The sequence below is a fragment of the Carettochelys insculpta genome, chromosome 2 (assembly GCF_033958435.1).
Source record: "Carettochelys insculpta isolate YL-2023 chromosome 2, ASM3395843v1, whole genome shotgun sequence".
NCBI classification, from domain to species: Eukaryota; Metazoa; Chordata; order Testudines; family Carettochelyidae; genus Carettochelys; species Carettochelys insculpta.
Genome location: NC_134138.1, coordinates 3,371,167 through 3,387,127, shown reverse-complemented (window position 1 = coordinate 3,387,127; position 15,961 = coordinate 3,371,167). Strand labels below are relative to the sequence as shown.

Genomic DNA, 15,961 nt, shown 5'->3' with positions numbered 1-15,961 from the left:
TGATAGCATTACACCACACCTGTCCTTGTACTTTGATTTTGTGACCCTTTGTTTCTGCATGATGCTTGACGGCTTTTACAGAATCAAACTTAACTGTGAATTGAACATCACAAATAGAACAATATCCTGAGTCTTCACTTGCCTTTATAAGCCAATTCTGATACTCTGGGAGTTGCAGCCACTCATTTTTAAAAGTGCACAGCCTTCGAATCTTTTTTTTTCCGGGTTCTGTCATTTCGCCCTTGCATTTGTCCGACTGCAGCACAGTTTAGCCACCAGATAAGATTGTTGACTGTGGACATCAGTTGCTTCTCTCTGCTTTTGTTGACGCACTAAAAAAGTTACCCAGAGAGTCGATTAAACATATTGTTGTGACGGACCATCCCCCCACGCTTTACGGAAAAAGGGTTATGAACACACCTATGAATAACTCAGACATGTTTTGAACAAAAAATGACTTGTGACCTATCATTTTTAATGTTATAACCCCCTGGACCTGTAAAATCTATTTATGTACATGTATAATTTTTATAGTTAAAGTTATGAGTAACGTCCGTTAATTAGGGTGGGGAGATAGCTCAGGGGTTTGAGCATTGGCCTGCTAAACCTAGGGGTGTGAGCTCAAGCCTTGAGGAGGCCATTGAGGGATTGGGGCAAATTGATGCCAGGGCAGGGGACTGGATGAGATGACCTCCAGAGGTCCCTTCCAGCTCTAGGGGGTGTGCGTGAGAGGGGGCGGGGCGGGGTGTGGGGTGATGGGGGGTGAGAGGGGGCGGGGCAGGGCAGTGGGGTGTGGGGTGATGGGAGGTGAGAGGGAGCAGGGCAGTGATGGGGTGTGGGGTGGGGTGATGGGGGCGGGGCGGGGCAGGGCGGGGGGTGTGGGGTGATGGGGGTGAGAGGGGGCGGGGCAGGGCAGTGGGGTGTGGGGTGATGGGAGGTGAGAGGGAGCAGGGCAGTGATGGGGTGTGGGGTGATGGGGGCGGGGTGGGGTGTGGGGTGATGGGGAGTGAGAGGGGGTGGGGCAGGGCAGTGGGGTGTGGGGTGATGAGAGGGAGCAGGGCAGTGATGGGGTGGGGTGATGGGGGCGGGGCAGGGCAGTGGGGTGTGGGGTGATCAAAGGGGGTGCACCATCTGGGGCGTGATGGGGGAGCAGAGGAGGCCGGGTGATGGGGGGAGTCAGAGGCAGGTGGGTGATAGGTTGGCAAGGGCAGAGGGGGTGTGGGATTTGAAGGCGATATTGCAGTTGTGTGTGGCAGGGAGGCAGGAGGGTGTCAGAGAGGGTGGAGGTGGGTGGGGCTGAGGGTGTGTGGGGCCAGAGAGAGGGTCATTTATAGGTGGGATCGTTGAGCTAGGCTCCCAGACGGGTCTGGGCAGTGTGGGGTGAGGGGGTTTGGACTACCCTGCGACAGTCCTGTCCATGTGTCTGGGACTCAGCTCCTGTCTCCCCCAGGGAGCATGCAGCCAGGCTGGGGGTCAGATTCCATGGTGGTGGAGGTAATTGGAAATCCTGCGTGTTGTGATTTGTTGCCCTGAGCTGGGCACGTAGTTAGAGGGCCGATGACTCTGCGCCAGAGGGGTTTGATGCTGACAGGCTGTGGGAGCTTGACCGGGTTCTGATGTTCTTCTCTTCCCCCCCCCACCCCCCCCCGGCCCCCCCAGTGCTCCAGAAAGCAAAGGACAAGGCCCGGAGGAGTGGCAGCCTGAAGGAGGAAGCTGCCATTTGCAACCAGCTTGGGGAGATCTTGGCCAGACATGGTGAGTGGGTCCCAGGGCCTGGCTCTCAATGGCAAAGGGTGGCTAGCTGACTGCTGTCTGGCTCTCGTGGCCAGGGCTGACGCTGGGAGAGATGGGTCCGGGAGAGCCGTTCTGAGGAAGGTTTGGAGGCCCTGCTTTTGGGGCCACCGTTGGAAAGTTGGTCACTGGGCAATGCTCTAGGCTGTCTTTGTCGGTGCTGGTCTGGCTGTGTTTGTGACGGCTGGGCTGGGGAGGGCTCCTGGCCGTGGGAGCAGGCCTGGAATGGCTCTTCTTTGCAGGGATGGTACATCCATGGGCTGGGACCAGCCCCCAGGAGATTGTGTCTGCCACACAGCTGACCTTCCCCCAGCAGGGAGCCGATTCAGTGCGATGATCCTGGCCTGTGACCTGAGCCCTGCTCTTGAAGAAGAACGCCCCATGCCTGAAACTCCCTGCCATTGTGACATCTAGCTCTCTCTTTAACCTGAATCTTGTTTGGCCTCCGTCCCCACAGCTCCCTGCAATGGTTAGAAACCTTCTCCTTTGTGCCAGCCAACTTTACTCAAGACTCTCTGTTCTCAGGCCAGCATTGTCCCTTGCATTCCCTGCTTTGGCCCCAGCCTGGGCCTGACCTCCTGGGTGTATCACCGGAGACCCAGGGGACACCCTCACAGCCTTCTCTTTGCGAGCTAGGCCAGCCAAGTTCTTCCAGTCACCTCTGCCTTCCTCAACAACCTGAGTGGCTCTTCTCTGCCTTTCTCTGGGGTGAAGTCCCCCTTTGTGCTCAGGAAATGGTACTTCGTGTTCCAGACCAGCTGTCACCAGTCATGGACGTGGTCCTCTCTCTGCTGGAGAGACTGTGCCTTTGCCTGCTGTGTGGCTGCATTGCATAGGTGGCTTTAGTCACCCTATAACCAGCCAAAGCATCCAGGTTTCTCTCACCTTCCTTCACTTCAGCTGATGAGCCTCCGGCTATCGGTAGCCCTTCACTCCAAGCACCTTGTCCTTTGTCGTACTGAGCAGCGCCTCGTTTCTGCTGCAGGCTTTGAGATCCCCCCGATCGTCCTGCCTACCATGCCGATCCTCCTCCGGAGCGAGCGCCCTTCCTGACTTGTGTCTGCAGCAAAGCCCATCAGTGCACTCCTGCTGTTCCTGCCTTGGGCATTAATAGATATGGTACAACTGGGCTCGTGTCGGATCTCTGAGGAGCTGTGCCAGGAGCATCCCTGCCCTCTGCCAGTTTACCTTTCGGCACAGCCTGTTGCCTGCACCCCCTGAAGCCTGTTCTCTCCCCCTGTACGCTCCTGGGCTGATCCCAGAGTGCTCCAGTTTGGCTAACGTTGCATGTAGCTAATTTTGTCTGATGCTCTGCTGCCATCCAAGTGTGCTAGAGCCACTGTATTTCCTGTAGCTAGAAAATCAGAGGCCGTCAGCTACAACATGGGAGATGAGTATCACAGAGGGAGCCATGTTAGTCTGTAACTTCGAGAACAACAAGCAGTCCTGAGGCACCGTATAGATTAGCAGAGATTTTGGAGCATGAGCTTTTGGAGGCAATGAACCGCTTTGTCAGAGCATGTCTAGGAATGAGTACAGCAGAAAGGGATCGAGGGGTTACAGTGGACCACAAGCTAAATATGAGTCAACAGTGTGATGCTGCTGCAAAAAAAGCAAACATGATTCTAGGATGCATTAACAGGTGTGTTGTGAACAAGACACGAGAAGTCATTCTCCCGCTCTACTCTGCGCTGGTTAGGCCTCAGCTGGAGTATTGTGTCCAGTTCTGGGTACCGCAGTTCAGGAAGGATGTGGAGAAACTAGAGAGGGTCCAGAAAAGAGCGACAAGAATGATTAAAGGTCTAGAGAATGTGACCTATGAAGAAAGGCTGAAAGAATTGGGCTTGTTGAGTTTGGGAAATAGAAGACTGAGGGGGGACATGATAGCGGTTTTCAGGTATCTAAAAGGGTGTCATAAGGAGGAAGGAGAAAACTTGTTCTTCTTGGCCTCTGAGGATAGAACAAGAGGCAATGGACTTAAACTGCAGCAAGGGAGGTTTAGGTTGGACATTAGGAAGAAGTTCCTCACTGTCAGGGTGGTCAAACACTGGAATAAATTGCCAAGGGAGGTTGTGGAATCTCTGTCGCTGGAGATATTTAAGAACAGGTTAGATAGATGTCTATCAGGGATGGTCTAGACAGTACTTGGTCCTGCCATTGGGGCAGGGGGCTGGACTCGATGGCCTCTCAAGGTCCCTTCCAGTCCTAGTGTTCTCTGATTCTATGTGATGCAGCAGGTCTTTGCCCACGAAAGCCTTTGCTGCAAAATACGTTAGTCTATAAGGTGCCACGGGACTTGTTGTTGTTAACATAGGAGATGTGCTCTTGAGTCCCCGGTGCATGTCAGCTCTGAGCCCCAAGAGGGGTTACGCCCCGGGCTTGTTACTCTGGCTGCTCTTGTAGCTGATGGAGTGGGTGTGCCTCATCCCAGGGACCCCTGCTGTGCCTTGGGAAGCCAGCTGGCTCGCTCGTCACCCCAGTGTCTCTCTGCTCCCGGCAGGGCGGTACCGAGAGGCGCTGGTGGAGCACCAGGAGGAGCTGCGCCTCCTGGAGAGCGTGGAGGATGTTATCGGCTGTGCCGTGGCCCACCGGAAGATTGGGGAGCGCCTGGCTGAGCTGGAGAACTATGAAGCTGCTTTGAAGGTAATGGGGGAGAGGGGGATAATCAGCTGCAGGGATTGGGGCTCCCCAGGAGCTGGGCTGAGAGCTACTTTCCCAGTATTCAGCCCTGTCAAAGGCCACGGGGTGAGAGGGGCAGCAAGCCAGAGCAGGGGCGACAGAATGGCTGGAGGGGTTTAAAAGGGAACACTAGGGCACATAGTGGTAACCCCTGAGCTGTCAACCTTGCAGGGCCCAATTCAAAGCCAGCCCAGATCCATGGGGCTTGGGGGGTCTCATGCGCCCTCTTGTTCTCCTGCTCCATCAGCACCAGCGCCAGCATCTGGAGCTGGCCTGCGCTGTGTCCGACCACACTGAGCAGCAGAGGGCTTGGGCCACCATTGGCCGCACCTACATGTTCGTGGCAGAGAGCGGCCAGGCCGGGGAGGCGCTCTGGGAGGCGGAGCAGGCCTTCATGAAGAGCCTGGCCATCTTGGAGGAGCAGCTGGAAGGTGAGAGCCAGGCTGGGAGCTGTGGGACACGGAGCTAGGGAGGGGAGCCATCAGCTTGGGATGTGGTGCGCCCTGGGGAGGGTCACCAGTCGGCCTCTGCCTTGGCTGTCTGACCAGACGGTCTAAGTCCCCACCTTTTACCCCTTGTCCTTGCCCCAGAGCCTGCATCTGGGATGTCCCTGGTCCCTGAGCTCCATCCCCTCCCCAAGCCGGAACTCCCTGGCCTGGCCAGGAAGGGGCAGGCTCTCAGGCTTTCATCCGGGCTTCCCATCTACTCGTGCTGGCTTGTAAGGCCCAGTTAGGCTCGCCGCCGGGATTGTGGGATATGCAGGGGCACTCAGGGACCTCCAGCCTTTTCTGACCTCTCGGTTCCACAGCAGGGCAGCCAGGACCGGGCCCGAGACTGTTCCGTAGGGACCTCCCAGCACTCCCACCCCATCCCTTGGGAGACAATTTGCTCAGCTCATTCGGCCAGCTGGAGGGTGAGGGGTCCAGGACCTGTCCAGCCCCTCTCTGGCCCTGGAGCTTCTGCCTTGTGGAGCCGGCTGGGTGACGGGCTGGCTCTGGCTGTCCCAGGGAAGGTGCCGCAGCGGGAGCTGAGTGAGATGAGGGCCCGGCTTTACCTCAACCTGGGCTTGGTGTACGACAGCATGAAGGACCAGGCCAGGTGCAGCCAGTACATCAAGAAGAGCATCTTCATCTCCGAGTAAGGCCCTGGCCCCACCCTGGGGGGGGCGGGTGGTGGTGCTGATAGGCCGAAGGCCCCTCTGAAGAGCTCCTGTGTTTCCCTGGGGTTCACCCTCTGCTGGTGGCTGCAGCCGTTTGGCTCAGGAAACCGGCTGGTGCTGTGGCTGGGGGGTGTCAGGTGGGGGCACAGGGCCCAGGGGTTTCCTGAGGACGTGAATGGGCGGGCGACCCTGCGGGTGACCCGTCTCCCTCTAGGCAGACTCACCTCTGTGAAGACCTGTACCGGGCCTACTTCAATCTGGGCCACATCCACCTGCGGGAGGGGCAGCACTCCAAGGCCATGCGCTGCCTGGAGCGGGCACGCGACTGCGCCCACACCATGAAGGAGAAGTGCATGGAGAGTGAGTGCTGTGCCGGCATCGCCCAGGTGAGGGCAGCGGGGAGCCCGTACTTGGCCCCCAAGCTCTTCCCCCTGGGGCCTGACCACCCAGCATGGCCAGCAAGGGGACAGCCCCCTCCCCCCCCGCCAGGCCAGCACCCTTTGGTAGTTGGACCTCTCTGCCCCTCCCCTTGCTGACCCTGCTGCCCTGGGGCCTTGCAGGTGCTCCTCAGCCTGGGGGACTTTGTGGCCGCCAGGCGCTCGCTGAAGAAGGCCTACGTGCTGGGCTCCCAGCAGCCCCAGCAGCGCGAGAGCATCCGCAGGAACCTGCGTTACGGTGAGGGGGCTCGGGTTGGGGCTCCCTGCGACACGGCGCGGGGGGGGGCTGAGGGGACCCAGTGGCCTGTGCAGCTGGCCGGGAGGAGGTTGGGTGTCACTCCCCAGGGCTCAGCCCAGGCTGACTGGGGCTGGGAGCTCTCCACCTCTGGCTCTCAGTGCAGCCCCTCCCCTTCACAGCCCTGTGTGGCTTGTGGCTCCTGGGGCGGTGCCCGCCCCCCCCACCCCCGTGTCACAGGCACGCCCAGGGAAAGGTGCCGCGGCTTCTCGGGTGCAGGGCCGCGCTTGCACAGGCCACTCCTGACAGGGCTTCTGGCACGTCCCCGACGTAGCCCCAGTGGCACCACAGGGCGGTGCTTTGACACTGACCCCGCACCAGCCCAGGGGGGCAGCGAAGGGGGCTCGGCAGGTGCTCACTGTCCCAGAGGCCTGCAGGCTGGGTTGGGTGAGGGGGACCTTGGTCCCCACATACCCCTTCACCTGTGGCTCCCCTACCTGCCCTGAGCCTCTAGGGGGAAGAAACCAGCCCACCCCCGGTGCGTGCCACTCACACTGCTGGCCTCTCCCCCAGCCATGAAGGTCAGCCATCTGCAGGAGGCTCTGGAGGAGGCAGTGCCCGGCGACTTGCAGACAGCCCTGGGCCTGTGTGAGCAGCTGGGGGACCTGTTCTCCAAGCATGGGGACTATCGCCGGGCGGTGGAGTTCTACCAGAGGCAGGTGGGTGAGGGCTGCCCCTGCTCTCGGCCTGTGGGCTGGGGGAGGACCAGGCTGCCTCGAGGCTGGGCTCCGTGCATGGTAAGGGGCTGGTTCCGCTTCCTCCTAGCCGCCGAAGTGCTGCCAAGCTCTGGCCCGAGGGCAGGGGCACCCGCTCAGATTCCTGCAGGCAGCAGGGATGGGGCTGGGTGAGCCCTGCGGGGGCGGGCGGCCACCCCGGGCACAGCATGCTGTGGATGGTGTCTCTGGCAGCTGCGCTACGCCGAGTCCCTGCAGAAGCCTGAGCAGGAGCTGGCTGTGATCCACGTCTCTCTGGCTACCACCTTTGCGGACCTGAGGGAGCCCGGCCGGGCGGTCCAGCACTACCAGACGGAGCTGGCGCTGCGGCGAGGAAACCCACTGGAGGTGAGGGGGCGGCCTGGGCTCTGCCTTCTGCCCGCCGGTCTCACCCTGCAGGGCCTGGGGACCCCGTGCTGGGCTTGGCCGTGCTCTGGGGAGTTGCGGGAGGGGAGCTCAGCTAGCAAGCAGGGCCTGGCTGGGCCCCACAGCTCGGGAGCAGGGAAGGAGGGTGGGGCAGGCGTAAGAGTCAGGATGGCAAAGGACTTGCTCTTTGTCACTTACCCCGTGCCCCTGGGTAGGCTCCCTGCCAGTGGAGCTGGACTGGTGGGGGGAAGCTAATCCCATTGTCTGTGTGCCCCAGGAGGGGAAGACCTGGCTGAACATCGCCCTGGCCAGGGAGGAGGCTGGCGAAGGCTACGAGGCCCTGGAGCCCTGCTTTCAGAGCGCGCTCCGGTGCGCGGAGCAGGCTGGGGAGCCCAGGCTGCAGGTGAGGGGACGGGCCCAAAGCTGCTGCCCAATGGGGATGCCAGTGCTCGCCTGCAGCACCCCCTTCAGGCTGGGCAGCTGGCAGTGCCCCTCCCGGGGTCCCCCGAGCCTGCGATAACTGAGACTGGCACCCAGGAGTCCTCCCAGCCCCCCGCCCTACGCACAACACCTCCCTGCTAGGGCCTGTGGCCGAAAGTGCTGGTTTCTGGCCCCCTCCCGCTTCCAGGCTCTGCTCCTTGTTGGCACATGCCCGGGAGGGACCGTGCTGCTCACCTGCCGGGGAGCCCAGCTCCTCACTCCGCCCAGGATTCCAGGCTGCACCCGGCTCCTCCTGCGCCAGCACAGCAGAAAGGCAGGGGAAGGGCGTGGGGTGCCGGGGCTCGGAGCTGAAAGGCGCCCAGGGCAGCTGCGGTGCTGGGGCTGGACTCGAGAGTGCCTAGCCAGCGTCCTCCCCTCACTCATAGCCTGTCTGCTGGGCCAGGCTGGGGGGCCTGGCAGCTGCTCCAGTGGTCAGTGCTGGGAGCTGCTCCTTCTGGGCTAGGCAGGGGCTGGGGGACCTGGGAGCTGCTCCAATGGTCAGTGCCCTGGCCTTGCTCCCTGCAGGGCCCCTTCAGGCCTGGAGGGGGGCCTGGGGACTGCCTTAAAGGCCAGCGCCCCCAGCTGACAAGGCCTGGGCTAGCAGCCCTGGGAGCGCCCAACCCCATCTGCGGCTGGGCAGGGTGATCAGCCCATCCTTTCACCCCCCCAGCGGCAAATCCTACAGCACCTTCACCCCCTGCAGCAGAAGTGGGGGCGCCCTGAGGCCCCCGACACGCTGGCCAGGCTTCAGGGCCTGTGCCGCTCGCAGGGCTGGAGCAGCGCCAGGGACAGCCGGGGGGAGGAGGAGGAGGAGGAGGAGGAGGAGAGCAGCGAGCCCCTGGAGGAGAGCGACCTGGAGCTGTCTGAGAGCGGTGAGTGGGCCGGCTGTGGGGGACGGGGAGGGAGCCGGAGCCGAGTCCCGGCCGGGTGAGGCTGTAGCCCTGCGCGTCTGCCTGGCGTGGGCCCCCCTTTGGCAGGATGGGGGCTGTATTGGAGCCGGGTGCCTCACTCAGGCCTGTGCGTTCCAGACGGGGAGGAAGATGACCTGGACGGCTACAGCAAGAGCGTGCCTGGCCGCCGCAGGATCGCCAAGGTGAGGCTGGGCCTGGGCGCAGCGTCCTCGCCCCGTGGGGCCGTCGCTCCAGCTCCTGCGCCGGCGAGGCCGGATCCCGGGGCGCTGTGCGGGGCGGGGGACCGAGGGGGCTGGCTCTGATCTGGGGCCCCCGGGCAGTGCTGACCCCGCCTCCGCCCTCCCTGTGCCCTGCAGTGGAACCGGCGCAACGACCGGGGTGAGACCCCGCTGCACCGCGCCTGCATCGACGGGAACCTGCGCCGGGTCCATTTCTTCCTGGAGCAGGTGGGAGCCGCTCCTCGTTCCCGGGCAGGGCGCCCTGGGGTACCTTCCGTCGGCCCGTGGGGGCAGCTGGGCGGCTGGCTGGGGTCGCGGTGTCCCTCTGCTCTGGCCCTCACAGCCCCCAGCAGGGGACGCGTTCAGCAAGTGTGTCCTGCCTGCAGGGCACGTGGGAGTGAGCCAGGTAGGCGCTGGGCACTGGGGCAGCTTCCCGGCCTGGCCCGCAGGGAGGGCAGCTGGAGGGGGAGATCCTGCGGGAGTTGGCATGAAGCCCAGCAGGGCACCTGGCCCCCACGTAACCCTCATGCCTGTTCATGTCTCTTTCCTCCTGGGGGCAGGGCCACCCCCTGAACCCGCGGGATTACTGCGGCTGGACCCCGCTGCACGAGGTCTGTAACCACGGGCACCTGGGTGAGTGGTGAGGAGGGTGGGAGGGTGTCGGTGTGGGGGGCGGATGACGGCAGGGGCTGGAACGGGTGATGGGGGCCGGCTGGAGGGGGCCCTGGTGCTGCCACCCAGCAGTAACTGCCGGCTCCTGTGCCCAGAGATCGTGCGGCTGCTGCTGGAGCGTGGTGCCTCCATCGATGACCCCGGGGGCCCAGGCTGCGAGGGGATCACCCCCCTGCACGACGCTCTCAATTGCGGCCACTTCGACGTGGCCGAGCTGCTGCTCCAGAGGGGCGCGTCGGCGGTGCTGAGGAACGCCAAGGTGGGGGAGCAGCGGCCTGTGGGCGGGCGCTGGGCTCGGCACCCCTGCACAGCTGTGGGGTTTCTGGGGGCGGCCCTGAGGCTCAGCCCCTCCATCTTATCCGCCGCAGGGCCTGAGCCCTCTGGGCACCCTCCGGGAGTGGGTGAGGATGTACGGCCGGGACCTGGACCAGGAGACACGCCAGCGCTGCCGAGCCATGGAGCAGCTGCTCAAGGAGGCGGTGGTGGGGCGAGGTGAGGCCGGGTGGGAGTGGTGCTGTGGGGGGGCATCTCTTGGGGGCTGGGCCCAACTCACGGGGTTCCCTGTCTCCCGCCCAGCAGCAGAGGTGGCTCAGCCCCCACAGGATGTGCCGCAGAGCCAGCTGTTTGATGCGGAGCTCTCTGAGCCGCTGACACCCCCCCACTCAGCTGTGGCCCCCCAGCCCCAGAGTGGGGGCCCCTCCACGAAGGCGACTGCGCCCTGCAGGATCCTGACCCAGCGTGGTGGGCAGGGGCCAGAGTGCTGGGCCAAGCTGGACGAGTGCATGACCCCGCTCCGGCCCGTCAAGAAGAGGCAGCGGCTCCTGAGCCTGAGGGCGCCGGGGGAGGAGAGCCGGGTGCTGGGGTTCCTCGGGCGGGCAGAGCCTGGGCTGCCCCCCGCTGGCACCGGGCAGGCCAAGTACGAAGCAGCCATCCGTGGCGTCGGCAGTGCCCAGTCCTGCCAGGTCCCTGAGCCGGTGCCGGCCGAGGCCTCTGCCAGGCCGGCCCTGATCCCAGCCGAGGAGTACGTGGGGGATGACTGGCTGGAGGACGACCTGGGGGCGAGCCGGGAGCCCCGCAAGAGGAGCCACCGGCGCCCGGGGGAGTCGGGCTCGGACTCAGGGGGCACCAGTGGGTCTGAGAGCGACGGCGCAGCCCCCTTCCCAGCTGCTCTGCCCCAGAAGAGGAGGGCCCGGCAAAGCCGCCTCACCCAGATAGTGGACAGGACGTCGCTGGGTCGGTCCCGCGGGGGCCAGGCCCTGGTGGCTCCGGAGCCAGCCGCTGGTCTGAGGCCCGTAGACGGCAGTGGAGAGGCCCCACAGGTGAGGTGCTGGGGGTGCACAACAGCAAGGGAGTCCCCTGGGCTGTCTCTTGGGTCTTGACTCCCCTCTCCTGTTCCCAGGCCCCACTGCTGGCTGCAGCCCCGACTCGGCCACCCCCCATCCGAGTGCGGGTCCGGGTCCAAGACAACATCTTCCTCATCCCCGTGCCGCACAGGTGAGAGCCGCCTCGCATCCTTCCTCCCAGCATGGCCCAGAGCCCGGGAGTCCTGCCCCCACAGCCGGGTCTGGGGCAACATTAGCAGCACCCTTGGAGGGGTCCAGCTCCCAGGCAGCGCCAGGGGGTCAGGGACTTGGGGTAACAGGGCCATTCCCCTCTGCCACTGGGGGGGGCTGCCCTGTTCCTGCCCCACCCTGGGAGGGCGGGCTGGGGGCCTGGTTCTGGTGGGGCGCTCTGGCTCAGCCCTTCCCTTCCCTTCCCTTCCCTTGCAGTGGCCTCGAGAGATGCCCGGTGGCGTGGCTGGCAGAGCAGGCGGCCCAGCGCCACTACCAGGCCTGTGGCCTGCTGCCCCAGCTCACCCTCAAGAAGGAAGGGGCACTGCTGGCTCCCCAGGATCTCATCGTGGACGTCCTGCAAAGCAACGAGGAGGTGAGGGGCACCCGAGCCAGGATTGGCGCTTCCAGGGCTGAGCCCACCAGGTCCCCCTTTAGGCCGCTGAAGGGTCGTGGTGGGGCCCATCACTGTGGACTCTGCACCAACCGGCAGGGCCCAGATGACTGGGAGCTCGGAGGTCTGGCTTCACCCCTCACTGGCGATGCCCTTCCCCTTGTGTTTGAGCCTGCCAGTGCTGCCCAGCCAGCCGGCCTTCCTTCCTACCCATAGGGCTCTCGTCTGCCTTGCAGGTGTCGGCAGAGGTGCAGTCCTGGGACCTGCCCCCGCTCGCCGACCGGTATCGCAAGGCCTGTTGCAGCCTGGCCGTGGGTAAGGGGATGCCACGGACCCTGCTGCCTGCCTGCGTGTGGGAACCGTTGGATGTACAGGGTCTCGCTGGGTTTTGTAGCGCCTCAGGGCGGTCAGCCGGCTGGGGAGAGTGCCACCCGGCCCGTGGGGGGGACAGGCAGGAGGGGCTCCAGTGGGAAGGCTGGTCCAGGGGGCTTGGGCACAGCTGTGCCACCGTCTGCGTGTGTGACCTCGGGCAAGTCCCTCAGTCTCCGGGTCACTGGCCCAGCTACGGAAGGGGACAGAGGTGGAATGTGGCTTCGGGTGGACAGATTGGCACCCCCAGGGCCGTGCTACATGCCAGGGGAAGACCTGTCCAGCATCCGCTGAACGGTGCGCAATGTCAGGAGCCCCCGGTCGCGGCTGCCCCCCACGTGGTGCTGGGCGGGGGGAGGGTGCCCCCGGTCGCGGCTGCCCCCCACGTGGTGCTGGGCAGGGGGAGGGTGTCCTCGGTAGCGGCTGCCCCCCACCCTCTCCCTGGCTGCTTGGCTCTAGCCCCAGCCAGGCAGCAGCTGGCTGGGAGCTCGTCAGTCTGGGTGCCCCACAGCGACTGGTCTTCCCTCATGGACTCCTGTTGCAGGCGAGCACCGGCTTCTGCTGAAGATGATGGAGCTGCAGGAGTCGGGCCCCTCGTTCAGCACCTGTGGCCTCTCCTTGCACCAACCCCACCTCACCCCACTCCTGCGTGCCCTCAAGCTGCACAGCTCCATCCGCCAGCTGCGGCTGGCTGGGACGGGGCTGGACGATGGCCTGGCTGCCGAGCTGCTGGCTACGCTGGGCACCATGCCCAGCCTGGCCCTCCTCGACCTGTCGGCCAACCAGCTCGGTGCTGAGGGGCTCCGCGCGCTGGCAGCAGGGCTGCCCTCCCAAGCGGTCTTCCAGGTTGGCTTGTGGGTGTGTCCAGCACCTCCCTTCCCCTCAAAGGCAGGTGGGAGGAGCCCCGGCCTTCCGCCTGAACCCCAGAGACACAAGCAGGTTCGGGGACCCCCAAGCTGCCCATCCTGGTGCTCTGGGCTACGGCTCTGGCACTGCTGGTGTAAAGGGCCCTGATGAGCTCCTGCCAGGGCTGCCCTGATGGACACCAGGGGCTCCCCGGATCAGGGAGGAGTAAGCTGTGGCCGTGCTGGTGCCAAGGTGCCTGCTCCTAGGTCCTTCTGGGGAGGGGCTGGTTGTGAGGGTCCCTGTAGCATGGGGGGGGCTCTGCTGCTCCGTCCCTTCTCTGCGGCTGAGGCTGCCGCTGTGGTCCTCCCAGCGGGGGTGCAGCCCCGGCTGTCTGGTGGCACAGGGCAGAGCCCAGCAGGTTGGGGTGACTCCTCCGCCCCTGTTGTTCCAGAGCCTGGAAGAGCTGGACCTCAGCCTGAACCCCCTAGGGGACAAGAGCTGCGAGGCCCTGGCCTGCCTGGTTCGAGCCTGCCCGGTCCTGACCACGCTCCGGCTGCAGGCCTGTGGCTTCTCTGAGGCTTTTGGGCAGCACCAGCGCCTCCTGCTGGCCAACAGCCTGAAAGGTAAGTGCCCCTGCACTGCCCCAGCCCCGAGTGGGGGCACAGCAGGCGTGGCCTCATGGTACAGGTGGTGCCCTCCCTTGTGGCTCCCCTCCCCCAGCGCCACGGTCTACAGGCTAGGCCCCCCTGTGACACAGAGGCACTGCCAGGAGGGCCCCATTCACTGGGACGGGGCCTACAGCTTGGGGGTGAGGATGGTTCCACTCATGGAAAGAATGCGGACCGCTGTCCTGTCCGCTCTCTGCCAGCTTCTGCCCCACAGCTCGCAGCTACCCAGGCCTGGGCTTGCCTCAGTCTTGCCCCACAGCTACCACGCCCTGGGTTCCCTGCCAGGTCTGCCCCACAGCAGCCTGCTCTGCCGTTCTTTCCCAGTGCAGGCCTGTTGGGTGCCTGAGTTTCCAGTTAGGCAGCTATGGACAGCCCCTCCGCCAAGCTCCCAGCCTCCTTTATCTGCCCGGGCCAGACGGCAGCTGGCTCACTCTTAACACGCTGTCTCTCCCGCATGCCCCTGGCCCAGGAGCTGTGCACCTGAAGACCCTCGCTTTGTCCCACAATGCCCTGGGCTCCAGCGGCCTGCAGCTGCTGCTCAGGAGTCTGCCCTACGCCACCCTCAGCCAGCTGGAGATTGGCTCGGTGGTGGCCCGCCTAGGCGAGCCTCTCGTGGATCCGGTGGTCAGGTGCCTAACACAGGTACGGGTGCAAGGGGGTCCTGCAGTAACCCTTCTCTGGCTGCAGGAGTTGCAGGAGCTCTGCAAGTGGCAGGGGAGCCCCTTTTGTCCTGGGGCTGTGGGCCTCTCACGCAGCTGGCTCTGCCCTGACTGGCTCAGCTGTGGTGTGTGGCTTTGGGCTCAGCCCCCCCCGTTCCATTCCAGCAGGGATGTGCGCTCACCCACCTGGCTCTCTCTGGGAACCACCTGAATGATGAGGCTGTCGCAGAGCTGGCCAGGTAAAGGGGCAGCGCTGGGGTCCCTGGGCCAGGGGCTTTGCTGTGGGGCAGAAGGTAATGGGGTGGGTGTGTGACACCAACCTTCACCCAGCTGGGTCCTATGCGGAGTGATCTGCTGGGTAGGAGCCGTGGGGTGGCTGGGCCCAGCAGCCAGCCCATGGGGACATAGTAGGAAGAGAGCCTGAGTGAGACGTCAGGTGGCCATGTTCGCCTTTAGCCCACTGGCCACCTTCTGTCCCTGCATTGTGCTTTTCTGGGCCACCAGGTGAACCCCCTCCCGTAAAAAGAGACGGAGCGGGAAGGGAGTCTGAGCCACAAGCCCTTGGGTGGGAGGCCTGGTGAGCGGCAGGACCTGCCTACAGAACCGGGCGTACGTGGATTGGTGGTCGGGTGGAGCTGCTGGTTCTACTACTGCACTTCACAGGCAGTACACCTGTCCAGCTGCCTCCCTTCCCCGTCGCACCTTGTGCTCCCTGGGGGTCTCGCTCCAAGGCTGCAGTGCCAGCACACCGCACATCTAACACCTAGCCCACAGGGAGTGGGTGGGCCATGGGGCAGCAGTGCATTGTGGGTGAGCCGAAAGGCATGGGGCTGTTTGACTCTCTTGGTCCCAGGTGCCTCCTGGTTTGTCCCACTTTCATCTCCCTGGAGATGTCTGCGAACCCAGAGGTTACCAGCGGGGGCTTGCAGATGCTGCTGTCAGCGCTGGGGGAGAGGCACCAGGGGCTGCAATACCTCAGCCTGGCAGGTGAGGGGGTGAAGGGCTCCAAGATCCCTGGGTTGCGGAGGGGTCCTGCTTCCCTGCACCTGGCAGGGCCGGGGGAGCATCACCCTTCCCTCGCTGGAGGGACTGAGAGGTGATCCTGAGGGGGCAGGGGCAGGCTGTGAGCCCTGGAGTTTTGCTCCTGATCCAGCACAGCCCCCGGCCTGGCTGGCGCTGCCGAGTTGCTTCTCTCTCCGTAGTGGTGTGCAGAGCAGAGCAGAGCAGAGGAGGCAGGACTGGAGTAGCGAGGGGGCTGCAGCTGATAGAAAGGGCACAAGGGGGGTCACCCAGCCTGTCCCCTCTTGGGCCGGGTCCAGGATTCTCAGTGCGCCACAGTGGCTACAACGGCCTGTTTCCTTCCCGCAGGCTGCAGGGTGCGAGGCCCATTGGACAGCACCACGTGGGCCCGGGTCTCTGCCAACGTGTGTGAGCTGCGGCTCTGCAGCCGGCAGCTGAGCGGCAGCAACCAGCGGGGCGTGGGTGAGTCCTGGCTTGGCCCCCCGGGCACCTCTCTGAGCACAGTCACGCAGCACCACAAGCTCTTCTGTAAGAGCATCTGAAGTGCCCGACCGCTCGCAGCTGGAGCACACAAGAGGCCCATCCTGCTTGGGGCTGTGGCTGCTCGCAGAGGGAACTTGGGCAGACGTGAGGAACCAGGCACGGTGCCTGGCCTGTGCCAGCGACTTTTCTGCACTCAGAACTCAGGCCTGGCCCATGGGGAGGGGCAGGACCTGGCTGCTGCTGCTGCACAA

The 15,961-nt window shown here is 64.2% G+C and overlaps 1 protein-coding gene across 1 annotated transcript; it reads left to right on the top strand.

Moving 5' to 3' along the window:
• Positions 1 to 4,789: 4,789 nt before the first annotated feature.
• On the top strand, positions 4,790 to 15,961 carry LOC142008375 (tonsoku-like protein). Its single transcript, XM_074985561.1, has 23 exons — positions 4,790 to 4,901; positions 5,478 to 5,607; positions 5,844 to 6,015; positions 6,190 to 6,304; positions 6,875 to 7,020; positions 7,270 to 7,422; positions 7,718 to 7,843; positions 8,591 to 8,792; positions 8,949 to 9,013; positions 9,188 to 9,277; positions 9,610 to 9,682; positions 9,817 to 9,980; positions 10,090 to 10,213; positions 10,298 to 11,040; positions 11,121 to 11,215; positions 11,491 to 11,647; positions 11,902 to 11,980; positions 12,579 to 12,880; positions 13,332 to 13,503; positions 14,018 to 14,190; positions 14,373 to 14,446; positions 15,061 to 15,194; positions 15,576 to 15,961. The coding sequence occupies exons 1-23, from the start codon at positions 4,805 to 4,807 to the stop codon at positions 15,767 to 15,769; spliced, it is 3,780 nt and encodes a 1,259-aa protein (XP_074841662.1). The 5' UTR covers positions 4,790 to 4,804; the 3' UTR covers positions 15,770 to 15,961.

Bases quoted from the DNA above. Each gene is read 5' to 3' on its own strand.
- LOC142008375 (XM_074985561.1), top strand. From the start codon at position 4,805: ATGTTCGTGGCAGAGAGCGGCCAGGCCGGGGAGGCGCTCTGGGAGGCG. The intron at 11,041-11,120 runs GTGAGGTGCTGG...TCCTGTTCCCAG, and splicing joins GCAGTGGAGAGGCCCCACAG to GCCCCACTGCTGGCTGCAGC. The intron at 11,981-12,578 runs GTAAGGGGATGC...CTCCTGTTGCAG, and splicing joins CTGTTGCAGCCTGGCCGTGG to GCGAGCACCGGCTTCTGCTG.